At 53.7% G+C, this 15,786-nt stretch overlaps 5 protein-coding genes across 5 annotated transcripts; 3 read left to right on the top strand and 2 right to left on the bottom strand.

Annotated features, from left to right (window-relative positions):
• The first annotated feature begins 1,971 nt into the window (after window positions 1–1,971).
• HD553DRAFT_336869 (RmlC-like cupin domain-containing protein) lies at window positions 1,972–3,987 on the top strand. The gene is made up of 6 exons (XM_046182252.1): window positions 1,972–2,197; window positions 2,297–2,549; window positions 2,653–2,666; window positions 2,755–3,280; window positions 3,391–3,417; window positions 3,492–3,987. The coding sequence occupies exons 1-6, from the start codon at window positions 2,051–2,053 to the stop codon at window positions 3,866–3,868; spliced, it is 1,344 nt and encodes a 447-aa protein (XP_046034108.1). The 5' UTR covers window positions 1,972–2,050; the 3' UTR covers window positions 3,869–3,987.
• Window positions 3,988–4,595: 608 nt separating this feature from the next.
• HD553DRAFT_276062 (uncharacterized protein) lies at window positions 4,596–7,287 on the top strand (the record flags this gene model as incomplete). Its single annotated transcript, XM_046177936.1, has 10 exons — window positions 4,596–4,891; window positions 4,992–5,037; window positions 5,124–5,276; window positions 5,348–5,454; window positions 5,528–5,599; window positions 5,677–5,911; window positions 5,979–6,220; window positions 6,545–6,850; window positions 6,920–6,960; window positions 7,067–7,287. 10 exons carry the CDS (start codon window positions 4,596–4,598, stop codon window positions 7,285–7,287), a joined length of 1,719 nt encoding a protein of 572 aa, XP_046034107.1.
• A 190-nt stretch (window positions 7,288–7,477) lies between these two features.
• HD553DRAFT_317088 (uncharacterized protein) lies at window positions 7,478–10,890 on the bottom strand. The gene is made up of 7 exons (XM_046180711.1): window positions 9,160–10,890; window positions 9,006–9,077; window positions 8,690–8,929; window positions 8,264–8,616; window positions 8,049–8,187; window positions 7,764–7,972; window positions 7,478–7,687 (listed from the first exon to the last, which is right to left on the bottom strand). Exons 1-7 carry the CDS (start codon window positions 10,592–10,594, stop codon window positions 7,628–7,630), a joined length of 2,508 nt encoding a protein of 835 aa, XP_046034106.1. The 5' UTR covers window positions 10,595–10,890; the 3' UTR covers window positions 7,478–7,627.
• Window positions 10,891–11,224: 334 nt separating this feature from the next.
• Window positions 11,225–14,057, top strand: HD553DRAFT_329672 (putative translation initiation factor eIF-2B epsilon subunit; the record flags this gene model as incomplete). The annotated part of the gene is made up of 8 exons (XM_046181931.1): window positions 11,225–11,496; window positions 11,572–11,814; window positions 11,919–12,389; window positions 12,466–12,588; window positions 12,662–13,011; window positions 13,082–13,225; window positions 13,290–13,720; window positions 13,785–14,057. 8 exons carry the CDS (start codon window positions 11,225–11,227, stop codon window positions 14,055–14,057), a joined length of 2,307 nt encoding a protein of 768 aa, XP_046034105.1.
• Window positions 14,058–14,403: 346 nt separating this feature from the next.
• Window positions 14,404–15,414, bottom strand: HD553DRAFT_276054 (uncharacterized protein; the record flags this gene model as incomplete). Its single annotated transcript, XM_046177934.1, has 4 exons — window positions 14,404–14,521; window positions 14,586–14,634; window positions 14,701–14,851; window positions 14,917–15,414. The coding sequence occupies 4 exons, from the start codon at window positions 15,412–15,414 to the stop codon at window positions 14,404–14,406; spliced, it is 816 nt and encodes a 271-aa protein (XP_046034104.1).
• Window positions 15,415–15,786: the final 372 nt, after the last annotated feature.

Below are 15,786 nucleotides of genomic sequence, written 5' to 3'. Positions count from 1 at the left end.
AAATCATTCTGGGATGGAAGACCGTGGCCTAGGGACCGAGAGCTCACGCCGCCGTAGATGTTGAGTCTTTCCCATACCAGATATCGGTCTGTGCCACGTTTGACCACAAATTCGTCGGACGTCGGATGCCTGCGCTTCTTATCGTGTCTGTTACGTTGATTGAGTTGAGATGGATAGACTCTCGCTCAACGCCCCATCACTTAGGGCCTGACTTCGCCCTGGTATTATAACATTATATATGTATAGTCTGGGAGAAGGGGCTATGTGCGACCGAGAACCTTCCAGGAGCAGAACAAAGGATGCCATCACGCGATTTCGAATAGCGACGGAGATCGAGCAATAATAAAATGGTTAGCAATTAGCCGTCATCTAGGCCAGAAACTGCTGTTGTATCACCTCATACTTCCTCGAGATCTCGATGAGTAGCAAAGGTGCAGGTACGCTTGCAGACTGTGACCCAAGGGAGCGGCCTGTCCTGAATCGGTCTCCTTCTCCCCCCCCTCCTTCTTTTCCCTAACACGGAATCAATGCTCGATTCGATACATAGAGCTGACCTGAACAAGTTCGGAATCATCTGAAGTTTCGTCGCTCAAGTAGCAGTACTATGGCGTACGCAACGGAGATCAAAGTTATACCTTGTTGCTGCCATCGATTACCTGGTCAAGCGGAGTTGTCTTATATGGCCACAAACAAGAATGCGTAGCAGTTCGAGTTCGCGCGTAAAATGGCTCGAAGATGGGGCGAGGATTGGTGAGGTTGGGATGTTACTGTATCATAGCGTAAATTGAGGGCATCATCTGTGCCCCTTCAATTGTGAAATACAATTGGCTCTTTCAATGTGCCGGAGAGGGCCTCATTCTCATGCCCAATACTATCGCCTCGATCGAAACAGAAACCTCCAGCATATTTATGTTACGAGGTACATCGAAGGGAGGAAGGATCAAGACGTTCCAGCGATATGCATTCAGCAATTCCTCATCGATACACAATCATCTCAATTCCTTAGACTTCCCTATTTCAGACGGGCATCTAATCGCGCAGAGCTCATGGTTCATTCTAGAGTACGGGTGACAGGATCTAGACGTTCAAGAGATCTACACCAGGTCCCACTCGCTGGTAGCGTGCGGCTCCTGGCTTCTGTCTTGCTGCGAGAGCAGTGTCTCGATCTTTTTGCTCATTTCTTCGAGAGAGAACCGGGTCGACAAAGCTGTGAGGATATCGTCCAACGATCCTGCGGCCGTCGATGCCATTTCGCTATTCGCGAAGCTTTGCGTACGGCCAGACAGCTGTGGGCCTGAGGTGAACAAGAGTGTTCCTGGCTGCACTTCTTTGTAGTCCTCCAGTCGACGACATGCTGGGAAAGTCCGAGGCTGAAAGTCGATGTCTGTCCAGGCTGTACAGATCGTTTCCATCAACTTTTCGCGTGTTCCCTTGCGGAAGAAGTTGGTACCGATTTTGATCTGGAGCATGAGCGACTTCGTACTCGACAGAGTGTACCATCGTAGGCGTGCCCAAGATTTGTCGTCTTTGTGACTACGCGCCTGTTACACGGCTCACCCATCGTCGGTGGGGTATGACGGCCGTGCCGGTTTCTCCACAGTTTTCTGCCCTTGAAGATTCAAAGGGATCTCAAGGAGGTTGAAGAAGCGATTTGGAACAAAGAGATCTAGCGGTCTAGACAATCGATAGCAGTTCGAGAGGAGCGATCTAAACGACTGAAACCTGAAACGTGCCCCCGGATGCGGCGACGGAAGCTACGATGAGATGTCTCGGAAGCTAACTCTCGGTTCCTTCCCCTACGCGTGACCGGTGCCACGCGAGCCGGGCAGAACGCGCAGGAAGGAAGCAGGAAGCAGATGGCGAGGAGTGAATCCGGAATCAAACTCGTTTTGAGCTTGGACTCTGATCACCACCCCCTCCCGGAGACAACCTATCGAGGGGATCCTGTTGTACTTTGTGTCCTTCAAGTCGAAAAAAGTCGCAACCTACTCAACTATCTGCATTCACCTACTTTGGCTAGTCAAGTAGATCCAGTACAACCACTCTAGACATGTCTTCCTTCCAGCCCATCTTCAAGATCACCCCTGGCGTCCAGTCTTACGACTGGGGTAAGATCGGGTCGACCAGCTTGGCAGCCCAGTTCGGAGAACGATGTATCGAGGGTTTCACTACGGACGACAAGAAGCCTTATGCCGAGGTGAGTGTTCATCGCTCTGTTGAGTCTTAGATACTGGTGTGCTACTTGTTCCCAAGGACTCGAGCTGACTCGCTTGCACCTCCCCTTACCCGCTCTTAGCTCTGGATGGGCACCCACGTAACCCTCCCATCTCACCAAACCTCTTCCTCCCGCCCGCTCTCCGAGGTCCTCGCCTCGGATCCAGAGAAATACCTATCAAAATCCATCATCTCCAAATATCCCAACGCTGCCGAGGGTCACCTGCCCTTCTTGTTCAAGGTGTTGAGTATCGGCAAGGCGTTGAGCATCCAGGCACACCCGGATAAGACTCTGGCGGAGAGGTTGCACAGGGAACGGCCAGAGATCTACAAGGGTCAGTTTTTTGGTCTGCCTGGAGGTCAAGGATCGGTTAGTAGACATGATTTAGAACCGCAATAGCTGATACTGGACATGTGCAACAAACTTTCCCGCTCTAGACCCCAACCACAAGGTAAGCCCGCCCAGACCCACTTCCAAGCGTTCCACTACTCTTTATACGACCTTGCTAATCTCCTTCTTCTCCTCTCTTTGTCATTCAGCCCGAGATGGCCATCGCCTTGACCCCCTTCCGCGGATTCTGCGGCTTCCTCCCTCTCCCTCAATTGCTCCTCCTCCTCTCTACAATCCCCGAGATGCGAAGTCTCATCGGCGAAGCCCCCCTGACCGCTTTGGCCAAGTCGGTGAATGTGGAACTGTCTCCCGCTTCCTCAGATGTCGACGAGGCGTTGGTCAAGATGGCCAAGGAGAGCGTCAAGGGCGGATCGGTGGAAGAGATGAAACCCGGTCAAAAAGAAGCGCTCAAGGGGGTCTTCGAGGTGCTCATGAAAGCCTCTGAATCGTCCGTCAAGGATGCCCTGAAGAGCCTCCTTGCACGATACACCGACCCCTCAACCAAATATGCGACGCAAGCGGAACAGGACCTCGTCGAATTGGTCAAGGAGCTCAATTCGCAGTTCCCGGACGACGTCGGCGTGTTGTGTTGTTTCATCCTGAACGTCGTCGAGTTGGAGGTCGGAAAGAGCGTGTTCTTGAAGGCGGACGAGCCTCATGCTTATATCAGTGGAGGTGAGTGGACTGACGGGTTGAGGTGGCTCAATGGGGAGGCAGCGGGGTGGTGAAGGAGGGTGTTGCGGGTCAGGATTCAGGCTGATCTTTGGTCGCGATCTGTGGAATAGATATCATCGAGTGCATGGCTACTTCTGGTGAGTCGCCAGTCAAACACGCAGAAGCGAAAGACCTATATACAACAGCTGCTGACCTACTCTCGACCCTGTAGACAACGTCGTCCGAGCAGGCCTGACTCCGAAACTCCGGGATGTCGACACCCTGATCTCGATGCTGACCTACGTCTCGGCTCCCGCCGACGCCCAACTCTTGACCACCAGCTCTTTCGCTCCCAAGACGGAACTGCACGACCCGCCCATCGAGGAGTTTAGCGTGCTCCGGACTGCTCTGGAGAAGAGTGGGGAAACGGAGACACACAGGCCGATCGAGGGGCCGAGCATCGTCATCGTCACCGAGGGAAGCGGCAAGGTCGGAGAAGAAAAGGTGGAGAGGGGGGATGTGGTCTTTGTCGCCGCAGGAGTGGAGGTCGAGTTCGAGGCGGGGAGTCAAGGAGGGTTCACCTTTTTCCGAGCATTCGTCGAGGCTTGAGAAGGCGCGAGTTGAGAGCGTGGGACTGTTTGACCATACTTTAGAGTTTCAGATTTTGTTTAGGGATGTTTGGCTTGTATCATCTGGACTGATGTTTATAAACGGGGTTATTGCTGTGCTACTTGCTACCCTCTTGGATTGCTTCCGAGTGTTTGTGTTGATATTTTGCTTCCGAGAGTCGCACTAACGCACGACTTATGCCTAGCGGGCGGCGGCGGTCGGTCGGTCTTTCTTTCGTCAACAAGGTCACAGTGGTCTCTCACTCAAACTGCCCCGTCACTGTTGTCCAGGACTGACAGTACAGCAACACCAAGATAGCCATCAAGTGACATCATCAGCCCGTGCGCATAGGCGGTTCACTCGCTGAAACGATCCATCTGATCGGGAGATCTTGCTCGACCTCTGGCACACAAAGGAAACAAATCGCGCCCTTGTTTGTCACCCCGTCTAATCTGGTCTAGGGCCATTGATCCTCGGAAGACCAGTCTTAGGAAGCTCGATCTTCAGCAGAGTGTTATGGATTGAAAAGCACCTGCACTTGGAAACCTCCGATCGAGAGACTGGACGAAGGCGGAAACACCTGGCAGGAGGACTAGATCGTCGAATTGATTTTTGCCTGATCGACCGATCTACGAGATAGTGGAGAGGTTTCGAACATCTAGCCCGGTTGGCTTGGCATCATCCCTGGAGAAAGGAGACGCACAGTATCTCCAACTACTGGCCGATCATGTCTGCCTCTCGATTCCTTACATCAACTATTCGGACCTGGCTTTTCATCCTCCTCGTCACTCTCCAGCTCTGTTCAGCCCGGATCACATCCCGCCGCCAAAACAATGCGATCATATCCAGCCTTGCTATCCTCTCATCTCCCTCTATTTACACGCCAAACATCCTCGGAGTCCAGGCTTATGTCCCGGCGGTGCCTGTGGACGATACGGCGGGGTTGAACTTGACGGACGATTCGAGGTTGAATCTAAAGTGGAATCCGGATGCTGGGAGCCCGGGGGTCTATTCGGCCGGGGTGTGAGTCGGTTAGGAGCTGAAGCATTGCCTCTGTCTCTGTGAGGCGATGTATCGGGGAGTCGGCCGGGGAGCTCATCGTCTTTATCTGGCGTGATCGCAGGTCGTACCAGCTGGAAGCGGACGAGCCTACACCCGGGGCGGACAAGGTGAGCCCTCACCATCTTGTCTATCTCATCTTCCCCTTGCCGCTCGGATCTGACAACTGACCATATGATGTGTGCATTCTTTACAGGGCGCTCTCCTACACTTTACAGAGGAAGAAGCCGGAGACAACATCACCACTTTGACACCCTGGATCGCCATGATCGAATGTCGAAACTGGACGCATGCGAGCGATTATTGGGACATCTTCACCCTCGCTCGAGACCGGGGAGCTGTAGCTGCGGTAAGTCCTCCAGCCGCGTGTACAACTCCACCGTAATGCATCATGAGCTGATAATCTGGGTTCGGGAACAGCTGTTGTACACGACGGTCGCGCAGAGTTGTCTGATCAATCAAGAATACTTGGACGATTTTGAGAAACCGTTGAACGTGTTTGCGACCAAATCGAGGGCTTCCGCCACGTGAGTGTAAGCATGCTCTGCGTCGTATATCCATGAGATTGACAGGTACGCATGATTGCGGTCGTGCTTTTAGCTTGATCGAGGCGCAGTTCAACGCGACACAACCGCAATTCTGGCATTACAACGAAAGCCTATTGAATCAGTCGTGAGTAGGGCATTGCTAGGCCTTTGCATCACTCGCAAGTTGAACGTCATCTTATCCGTACTCATGACCACCCATAGGTACGAAGTTGTGAACGCCTCTCTGGAGGGCAATACTGTACCGACCAAGACTTACCTAATCGCCACGCTCGTAGCGAGAGGCTCGCAGGGTCAAGCGACGGCGTATCCAACCGCAACATCGAGTCCTGTGGCGGCACAGAGCGGTACACCTAGAAACCGTTCGGTACCGATGATCATCTTGTATTGTGCCGCGGGAATCATTGGTGTGCTCATTTTGTCGGTCATTCTCACAGGAGTGAGTCGTTTCAATATATCGTTTGCAATCGGATCTAACTTGAAGTATCATCTTGCTGCTGCACCAGGCCGTCCGAGCGTTAAGACATCCCGAAAGATACGGACCGAACGCCGATCTGGGAGATCGACCGCCACCAGCTAGCACGGCAGCCGGGATCGGTCAAGCTATCCTGGATACCTTTCCGGTCATCAAATTCAATCGACCTCGCCGCGCCGTCAGGGAAAAGACGGCCTATCCTTCTTTTGCCAATGCCAACGAACAGGGCGATACGAGCCACGATCAGGACATGGATGGCGATTACGCCGAGTCGTCTTATGCGGGTTCGACTTTACAGCACTTGAAGCACCGGGATCCGGAAAGTCCTGGGATGGAGGAAGACAGCAAGGCCATCGAGATGGTAGAAAAGCGGAGTAGCGGAAGGGGAACGAGGGATAGTACTTCGAGACCCGTCTCGACTGCCACCTTGATAGGATCCGCTAGCCATGCGAGTGCCGACAATACCTCTAGCAATAACAGCAACAGCAACAACAACTATATCAACAAAGAATCGCCAGTCCGGAGCGGGGTCATTGTAGCGGGAAACAATAAAGATCCAGAGATCGCCGCTGCCGCCAAGGCCTTTGCCGAACAGAGACGGTCTTGGATTCAGAATCATATGCAGGATAAACGGTTCGCCGCGGCCAAGGCCGAGGGGGCGATCGCATCTCCTGCTGCAGCGTCGAGCCGGACGATCACTCCTGTGAGGAAAACGCAAGAGTCCTCAGGCGTGGGATTGGGAACTCCGGCTGCCGTCATCGAGGAAAGGGAAGAGGAGAGGGACGACGGGGAGGAAGAGGAAGTGTGCCCGATCTGTCTGTTGGAGTTTGAGGAGGGGGACGAGGTCAGGGTGTTGCCCTGTCAGCTGGCGCATTCGTTCCATAAGGAATGCATCGACCCTTGGTAAGCGTAACTTGGGATGGTTTCAGCATACCCGCTGCGAGGAGCTTACTGCTTCTGATCTGTAAAAAGGTTGCTTGAAGTCTCGTCAAGTTGTCCACTATGTCGAAAAGGTTTGTTGAAATCGTTTCTTACGAGTTGCGTGAGGCGACATATCAGTCTGACAATACCTTGTCACATCTTCAGACTTTGCTGCCGCGGCCAATCAGCCGAATGCAGAAACGACCGCCGCATCAATACCACCAGCGACATCCGCAACACTACCCAATGAGACGGACGCGCGCCCAGGTCGATTCGGCCGATATCTTGCCTTTGTACGACGAGAACGACGTCGCCACGACGACCACGACGACGAGGATGCGCAGGGGGAGAGCTTGCAGAGGCGTAGATCACGGAGACGGAGAGACCGATGGGAGCAGTCTGGACCGGGACCGTTTTAGTGGAGGATACGCGTCGATCGGTCAGGGTTGCTTGTTCTATGCTTTTTTTTCGTGTTTTTTTAGACGGCTGTGTCATTACGACTGTTCGAATTTTGTAGAGTTCTGTTTGCCTTTCGTGGAGGTCCATCACGCCGATAGATGGTTTTGCTTCTGGCCTTAGCTTGATGACGTATTTCATCATTTGTGTAATCAAACACGGGTAGACACTGTTTGTTCGCCTGAACTGTGAATTATGCAGGTCTGCTTGCTATTTTACACGCTCATACTCGCTACAACGTCACCTTCTAGTCTCAAATCCTGTCTCGTAGTCACGTCACCCATCGCCGATTTACGCTTGCTTTCATCGCCGGACTTCGAGGTTTCGGGCGTCCTCCATCAACCGACTCATTCGTTGCCATTCCTAATTCCGAAGTCCGAAACACCATCAGGGTTCAATCCGCGGCAACCCTCCTTGACCCGCAATGTCCTGCACTCACCCGCTTGATATACCCCTTCCTCTCGAAATACTCCAACACCTCGTCCCCGTCCCGGATTGTGTCACTCGTGAATCCGGCGACAGGGACGAATTTCTTCACCTCTTTGACCTCCTCATCACTGGCCAGTTCCTGCTCGTCGTCTAGTTCGGCGTTCGATTGACGTAAGAGCGAACGGTAAGGCAGTCGGTACGCGAAATACAGCTCGTGCTCTGTCCGACCAGGATCGATGGAGCGGGTCAGCTCCCTCTTCGAGACAATCGGAAAGAGGCGATCATGCCGGCTCACCCCAGTGGGTAAACTCGTGGAACACCCGAGCTCTTTCTTGACAATATTTCCCCAACCTGAACGGACCTTTGGAAGGTGGTTCCGCCTGGTCCTCAAGTCCGCTATCACTACTATCATCCTCATCATCCGAGTCGATGTCCTAGCGATTCACAGACAGTCCTCTCGTTAGCGTCCTGACCACAATTGTTTCAAACGGACTCTGATAGCTGATGTACCTCGAACGTCTCCGGGTCATAAGCCCTCCCTTCCAACCTCCCCTCATATTTGCTCATCCTTCCCGACAGATGACACGCATCACATCCCATGACCGCCTCGTCCAAATGCCCGATGATAAACTCGGGCCAGACCTCCAGACTCTTCTTGAACTCCGGTTTCCATACGCTCGAGGTGATCAACGAGTCTTTCATCCCCTGGAAACGACGCCGGAAAGCTTCGAGTGCGGTCTTGAAATAGCTGGATTCTGATTCCTCGGTAAAGTTCGGGCCAGTGACGACGAGGTGGATAAAGTATTGGGAGATGACTTTGAAATGGTGTTCCAGGTCTTGATGAGAAGACATCCGGAACTGGGCTGCTCAGATGTGTGGGAAGCGATGATTGAGCACATCGCGGTTGTGGCGACACGATGCGATATGAGGACCTACCAGGTAATAGCCGATCATCGTATACCTCGTCTATCTCGGAATCGTCATCGATAAAGTCTTCTTCCTCGTCCAGACCGATGGCCTTGACGTTCTCCCCTTCATCCGAACCATCAATAACAATCTGCCCAGCATCGCCGTACTCGTCGACAGATCCGTTCGAGGCATCTTCTTCCTCCTCGGACTCGTCCGTCGTCGATTCTTCGTTATACGGCTGCCCGAGACGTTTCGCCTGTTGCTTGCCTGCGGATGCGTACAAGAATCGTGCGTCAGCGGAACTTGACTCTTTGCCCGATCCGTGTAGATCACGGATGATCACGTTTCAACCTCGCGAGATTGCGTTCGAACGCTGACTTCTTCGTTCGATCCCTCATCCTGCTCTTCACGACCACTGCACGAACCGGGGCGTCATGACCAAAAGACACCGATTAGCATTGGAGACGGACTCCGCTCACACGCCAATATGGACTCACCAGGCTCATCCATAGCGATCTCTTCCAACAACTCTTTCGGATCGATCTCATCCTCCTCGCTGTCATCGGGATCTTGTACCCGGGCCCTCTTTCGTCGAAGGTCCTTGCCTTTGATCTTCCGCTGCTTTTGCGGCACGTCACTTCCGTCCGAACCTGGATTTCCAGAGGGCGTACTGCTCCACCCCCGCAATTTCACAGCAGGTTCGGGTTCCGCGTCAGATTCAGATTCAGATTCAGACTCGCTAGAAAAGATCTTGAGCTTCGTCTTCGGTCTACCAACTGGCGGATGTGTCGCGACATCCTCCATGTTCGCAGAGACTTGTTTCGTCGACCTCGTTTGACGGGCGTTCCCCACCCCACTTCTGAGAGCCGTATTCGTCTTTCGGCCGACCGACTGAGATTGAGATGGGCTCAAAGACGTCTCGGCTTCGAAGACCGCATCATCGAGATCCTCCCTCATCTTTCCTTTACCCTTTCCCAAACCCTTCTGGCCGCTCAACAGATCCATCGGATCATCCGATTCGTAATAATCCACCTGTCTAGCCTTTTTCCGCGTCCGTGCGTGCACTCTCTCGGCATCAGAACCGAGGGGGGAAGGAGGAGTCGGAGTTACAGGTCCACCGCTCCGGGTCTTGCGTTTAGTGGCCGAACGGGTCATATTGTTTGTCGACGTCGATGGACCAGGACCAGGTCGGCCCAAGTCTTCAGTGTCTGAATTATCATCCAAGACGAGACGTCGTTTACGCTTACTCGCCGAATGCGAATTCGGAACTCGGTGAGGTTTCTCTTGTGTAGATGTGGGCGTTCGGAGCGGATCATCATCGTCATCTTGCTCCTGCTCTTGGTTGCTAGCATGTTGAGAACTGCTCGTACCCGAGAGCACGACGCCCGATCTCCTTCGACGTCTGACGGCGGGCGAGACCGTAGACTTGTGAGGCGATTCGGAGCGAGAAGAGGAAGAGGATGGTACGTCGATGGTAATGGCACCGATAGCTTCCCTCGCTTGACTACTACTCTGCGGCGGTAGATCAGCCGTGTCCTGGCGACGTTGCGGTCCTCGTTTCCGTGGCTGATCGTCCTCAAAATCCTCCTCCGATTCCACATCAACGAGCACCTTCTTCTTCCCCTGCCTCCTCCGTTCCCTCGTCCGCGAAGCCTCGCCTTCATAGGTCGGCTCTTCCAATTCCTCCGTATTCAACCGCGTCTTCCGATGGTCCAAGCGAAACCTATCCAACCTTCCCTCTCCCTCTTCTTCGGAATCCACTTCGTCCCCAGCTTCATCCCCTTCATCGGCGCGACTCTGAGTAGAACCTCGGTAGGTGGCGGTAAAGTTGATCGGCCCCTCCCTGTTCGTCTGAGTGGACGTCGAGGCTTTGGACGGGTTCGAGCCTACATAGTCGAGGATGCTCGTCTGTTGCGTACGGCGGTGCCGCATGGTACCGGCAGATCAAAGTGATCTATGCTGTCATCCAGCGAGGCCTGATATTAGATAAGCAGGATAATGTGTACGGGGAGCTGGATGTGGCGATTATCTGGATTTGATCGCGATTGAAACGAGCTTCTCAGTTCTCAGATGTTGAGTAATCGATCTACCCCGAGTGATTTCGGGCGTTGTCCAAGCTAGGACAGGCGGGTTTCATCGCGAAATTTCCGGCTCGATGGTACTATCACTACAGAGATACTGGTCAGCCTCGGCGCCACCGATGTGATTGCATCTGACGAACGACGTCGTCGATGGAGGTGGGGATCATCATCATCATCGTCGCATTATTGATCTGATCGCATTGTAGGTTGGGAAGTGCTCGAGGTCGACAAATTTGCTTCCGCACGCGCCCTCCGCCCAAGAAGGTCGCAAGTCCATTCAGACGTCCAACTTATCCTCGGCCGACCGAGTCGCACAAAGGTCGATCCTTCAGCTGCTCTGCGTATAGTTCCAGTCAACTTGCCAGCAACTTGTAAACCTGTCTAGAGATAGTGTTTGGTCAGACATCCCACCGACGGATCACCCTGACCCACGGCAAGATCTTTCAGTTGAAAAGCGGAACTAGACCCAAACCTATAGACGATGCCTCCTAAAAGAGGACAAGGCGGCTCGGCGGCCATAAACGCTGCCAACCTGCAAGAAGGAGCCGAGGAAGAACCTCTCCAAGCCGTTATCTTAGCCGACTCATTCAACAAGCGGTTTCAGGTGCTCTGCGTGGATCGACCTCGTTGTCTGTTACCCTTGCTCGGAGTGCCGTTGTTGGCGTGGACGTTGGAAAGTCTGAGCTTGAGCAACGTCAAGGATGTCATCGTCTTTTGCGGTGTCCACGCCGAGGACATCAAAGAATGGGTTACGTGAGTGCTCCGGACGTTCTCTGATTCTACTGTCTCACCGGGACTGACGCTTTTCCTGAACGACTGCGAATGCAGCACCTCCTCCTATTCCAAGACGCTCAACATCCAGTGCATCTCATCCACCTCGGCCCAATCCATCGGGGACGCTCTTCGCCAACTGGATGCCATGCAGATACTGAACCCCAAGATGCCTTTCCTCTTGCTCCATTCGCCCGTCGTCTCCAACGTCGATCTGAGCAGGCTCGTGAGGGATCATAAAAAGCTGAGAGAAGAGGACAAGAATGTGATCATGACCGTCGGCGTGGGCGTCGGTGGTCGGTAAGTCAGACATTTTGAGCTGTTGATCAGGTCAGTTATTTTAGACGTCAGGAAGCTGACGATATTTCTCGCTTGCGCTCTGCTCTTCGTGGGATGGCTCTCAGACGTCATCCAGAGTCTCCCTTGTTCCTCGTCGACCCGATCAAAAACCATCTACTCCACTACACCCAAAATCCACTCATGCCTGCTCGATCCCGCTTCCACATCCCCTCGTCTCTCATTCTCGACAATCCCTCCTCGACCTCCCTCACCCTAGAAGTCTGGTCCGGTCCTTCGAACAAGACCTCTTCTTCCGCCGGTTATCGAGACCTCGGAGTGGACGTCTGTGAGGCCGACGTGCCCGCCCTCTTTACCGAAAACTTTGACTGGAACGATCTGAGAAGACATCTAGTCGTCGGCGTGCTGGGATCCGAGCTCTTGGGCAAGAAGATCGGGATCAAGACGGTCGGCACGCTTCAAGCGTCACAGCGACCCGAGACGGAGGAACAGATCAAACAGAGCGGGGTCAGTCGCGGGATGGGCAAGGGCAAGTATATCGATCGCGTCAGGGATACGAGGACGTTTGGAGACATTTCGTGAGTTTTTCTCCGGCCGCTCCGTGAGTCGTGTATGGACGCATTCAGACTCTGACTCGATCCTGGGCGGAGACAGGCGCGATGTCTTGAGACGGTGGGCGTTCCCGCTCGTGCCCGATTCGAAAATCCTCGGGCAAGACGACTACGAGCTGAGAAGGGGGACCGTCTATGTCGCACGTGAAGGTGTCAGATTGGCAAGGTGAGGTTTCTGCGTCAGGCGAGATCATCAAAGGCAGAAGTCAGGGCAGCTAAACACGTCGCCATCACTCCAGGACCACACAGATCATCGGTCCAGCGCTGATCGGGCCCAACACCCACTTGTCCTCGAATACCACCTTCCGGACTTCGACGATCGGCCGAGAATCTCACATCGGATCGCGGACGACCGTCTCGGATTCGTACCTCTTCGACAACGTCTCGGTCGGTCGGGACTGTATACTTCGAGGGTGCATCGTCGCGCAGAACGTCGAGATCGGGGATAACGTTATCATCGGGAACGGTGCCTTGATCGGAGCGGGAGTCAAGCTCGGTAGCGGGGAGGTCATTCCGGAATTCGCTAGAGTCGCTGTGACGGCGTTCGGAGCTACGGATGATGAGGATGAGGATGACGAGTACTCGGCCGGTGAGTCGCCGATCTCCCTGATCCCGTCGCCCGTCTGATGGATCCGATTGACACTTTCTCCGACCCTCAGACGTGCCACCATCGCAAAGTTTGGATAGGCCTGGTAGCGAGGGCTTTATCTGGCCGGCGGAAGAGGACGAGTACCAGAGTGACGATGAGGACGACTTTGAGGATCCATACGAGCACCCCGAGAACAAGCGGCTATTACAGCTTGGTGGGCCGTTTTCCCTAGCTGTCTCCTATCATCTAATCCCACTGACTCGCCGCATTGGATATAGGACAATCTCTCTCCCGCGCGATCAGCGTGGGGTCGACCGCATCTACCTTGGAACACGCTTCGTCGGCCGGATCTCCGGTTTCAATGGCCTCATCCATGGGTGGGCAATCGATCCCGTCAATGTCGCTCAACCCGACAGCGTCAGGAGACTTTCACGTCGAAGTCCGCTTGTCACTGGAGCGTGCTGTCGACGAGGGTCATAAAGCCCAAGACGCTCTTCTGGAGCTCACTACCCTGATGTTGTCATCCAATGTCAGTGTTAGCGGCCCGGGTGGAGGCAAAGAAGAGGTAATCAGTTTCTTGATGGAGCTGGTCGACGTCGACAGCGGCGCCAAGGCGGCGAAAGAGTCGGCTACAAAAGTGTGGACGCGCTGGGGTCCTCTCGTACAAGGTATCGGAGTCAAACCTGTAGACACGGTGCTTGAAGTGCAGGTAAGAATAGTATCATACCTGGGAATTGAGATCAATGATTGACTTGTGAAACAAAACAATCCAGCACTTTTCAACGGAGCACCCGGAACAAGCGCACTTCTTCCCCGTCTATCTTAACGCCCTCTATGACGCCGATATCGTCGACTATGAAGATATCGTATCCTGGTACAAATCCGAAGAATCTCGAGGAAAGGGCAAGACTGAGGCGAATGATGATGAGCAAGAGCTTTGGAAGAAGCTATGGACCAGCGGAGGCCGATTCGTCAAGGCGTTGGCCGAAGCGCAAGAGAGCGATGATGAGGATGACGAAGACGAGGACGACGAAGACAGCGATTGAGGATGATCGTCCTAGAGCCTAGTCCTGCTAGGTATGAGAGCAAGCCTTGTATACAAGTCGCCCGTGTCATCCGAGATGTCATCGGTGGCCCATGTGGACTCTGTGATCGCCGTGGTTTGCACCTGCATGTGACTCCATTCAAATCGAGTTCGCTTGTAGAATGCTGGCTGAATCAAGTTGCTTTGCGACTGCCAGCAGTCCATGTACCGAGATCACGATTCGACCTTGGCCTCGCCGCCTCGTTTCCTCCAGATTTTTCGCTCGCCCTTGTCCTTGTTACCTGGATTCGCCTCCTTTCCGCTCTTTTTCGGCTCTACGTATTTGTCCTAGTAGAAAAGCCAGCTTATCAGGGCCATCCCGCCCGAATTTGGTTCGCAAGCAACCTTACCTTGTACACCCAAGACAGGCCAATCGGGGAGAGCCCATTGTCAATAGCTGCGCGGTACCAAAACGCAGCTTCCCACCTGACGTAGCCTTCGATTTTAGTTCGGTGTTCTGCTACGAGGCGGCTCGACCGTTCAATCTCACATGTCCTTCTTCAGCCCATATTTCCCTTGGCTGAGGAGGTTCGCTAGGTCTATTTTAGATATATTCTTTAGGGACGATCCAAAGCCGCAGAAATACCATCGCGAGAAATGCTTACGCTCTTGATTATCTCGGTCTCCCTGCTCTGCACCCAGACGATAATACATTGCAGCCATTTGATGGTTTGGCTGATTTCGTTTGGTACCAGGAACGCCCCAAGCGTGCTCGAAGCAGTTGCCAACCTCATAGATTGCCATGATCACTTCCGCCTAGAGATTCTCATGCAGGCTCAGTCGTGCTGGACCATCCTCGTAGTCACCGAACGAGAACTCACGCTAAGTTTGTTCTGCGTTCCCATCGGCATCAAGCTCTGTCTACGGTCCAAGTCAACGATGTCGGTGGAAGGTTTTTGCATAACCGTAGCGCATCCCATCTCAAGCCATCCAAAGGCCTGCTTTTCATCCCGTTGGACTCCCCATCCGTGCCGAAGTGCCAATCCATAGAAAACGCAGCCAGCCGCAGATCCACCTTCTGCAGCTTTGCGGAAATAATGGGCAGATTCGGAGAGTTCTTCGTCACCTTGACTCTTTTCATGCTTGTCGATACCCATTTGCAGGTAATCCTCGGCTGAAGGCTGACTGGCAGCGGATGTTGACCCAAGGTGTGCTTGGTTTGGCGAAAGATGATCGGACAGCGGAGGTACGTATCCAGGCTGTTTCGCCCCAGCTTCGAATGTGACCGCTCGACCGTCTCGATCTGTCGGTGATTTCGTTTGACCAGCAAACGGTCCGGTTTGCCGGCGCCCCGTACGTTCCTCGTACGGTTCAGGCATCTCTTGTATTGGAGGAGGTGGCGCGGGCCTGCTGTGAACAATCCTACCAGCAAAGACCTCTCCTGCCATGCTCTTCTGGTCCGGATCTAGCCCGTTGATCGCACCGCCGGGATATGCATCGATGGTCCCCTGTACGATTCTGGGATATGCTTTAGGTGTTACCGTAGAGGGACCTATCGCCGCCTCTTGTAATGCTTGCAGAACGCCTTCCCGTAACGTTGCATCATCAGGGCGATCTGGATCCCTGCTAGGAGCCGAGCTTTCTCGGCGTGACCTGATGTGGTACGATTCCTCCTCTGGCCATTCGCCATACGAGTTGAGCGTATCTGCCACGCTGATCCGTGATCCCCCTCGGTACATCGAGTCGTTATC

The sequence above is a fragment of the Filobasidium floriforme genome (genome assembly GCF_021052385.1).
Source record: "Filobasidium floriforme strain CBS 6241 chromosome Unknown HD553scaffold_21, whole genome shotgun sequence".
Classification (NCBI taxonomy): Eukaryota; Fungi; Basidiomycota; class Tremellomycetes; order Filobasidiales; family Filobasidiaceae; genus Filobasidium; species Filobasidium floriforme.
The sequence above is the reverse complement of the archived record's forward strand: the minus strand, read 5'-3'. Positions and strand labels throughout refer to the sequence as shown.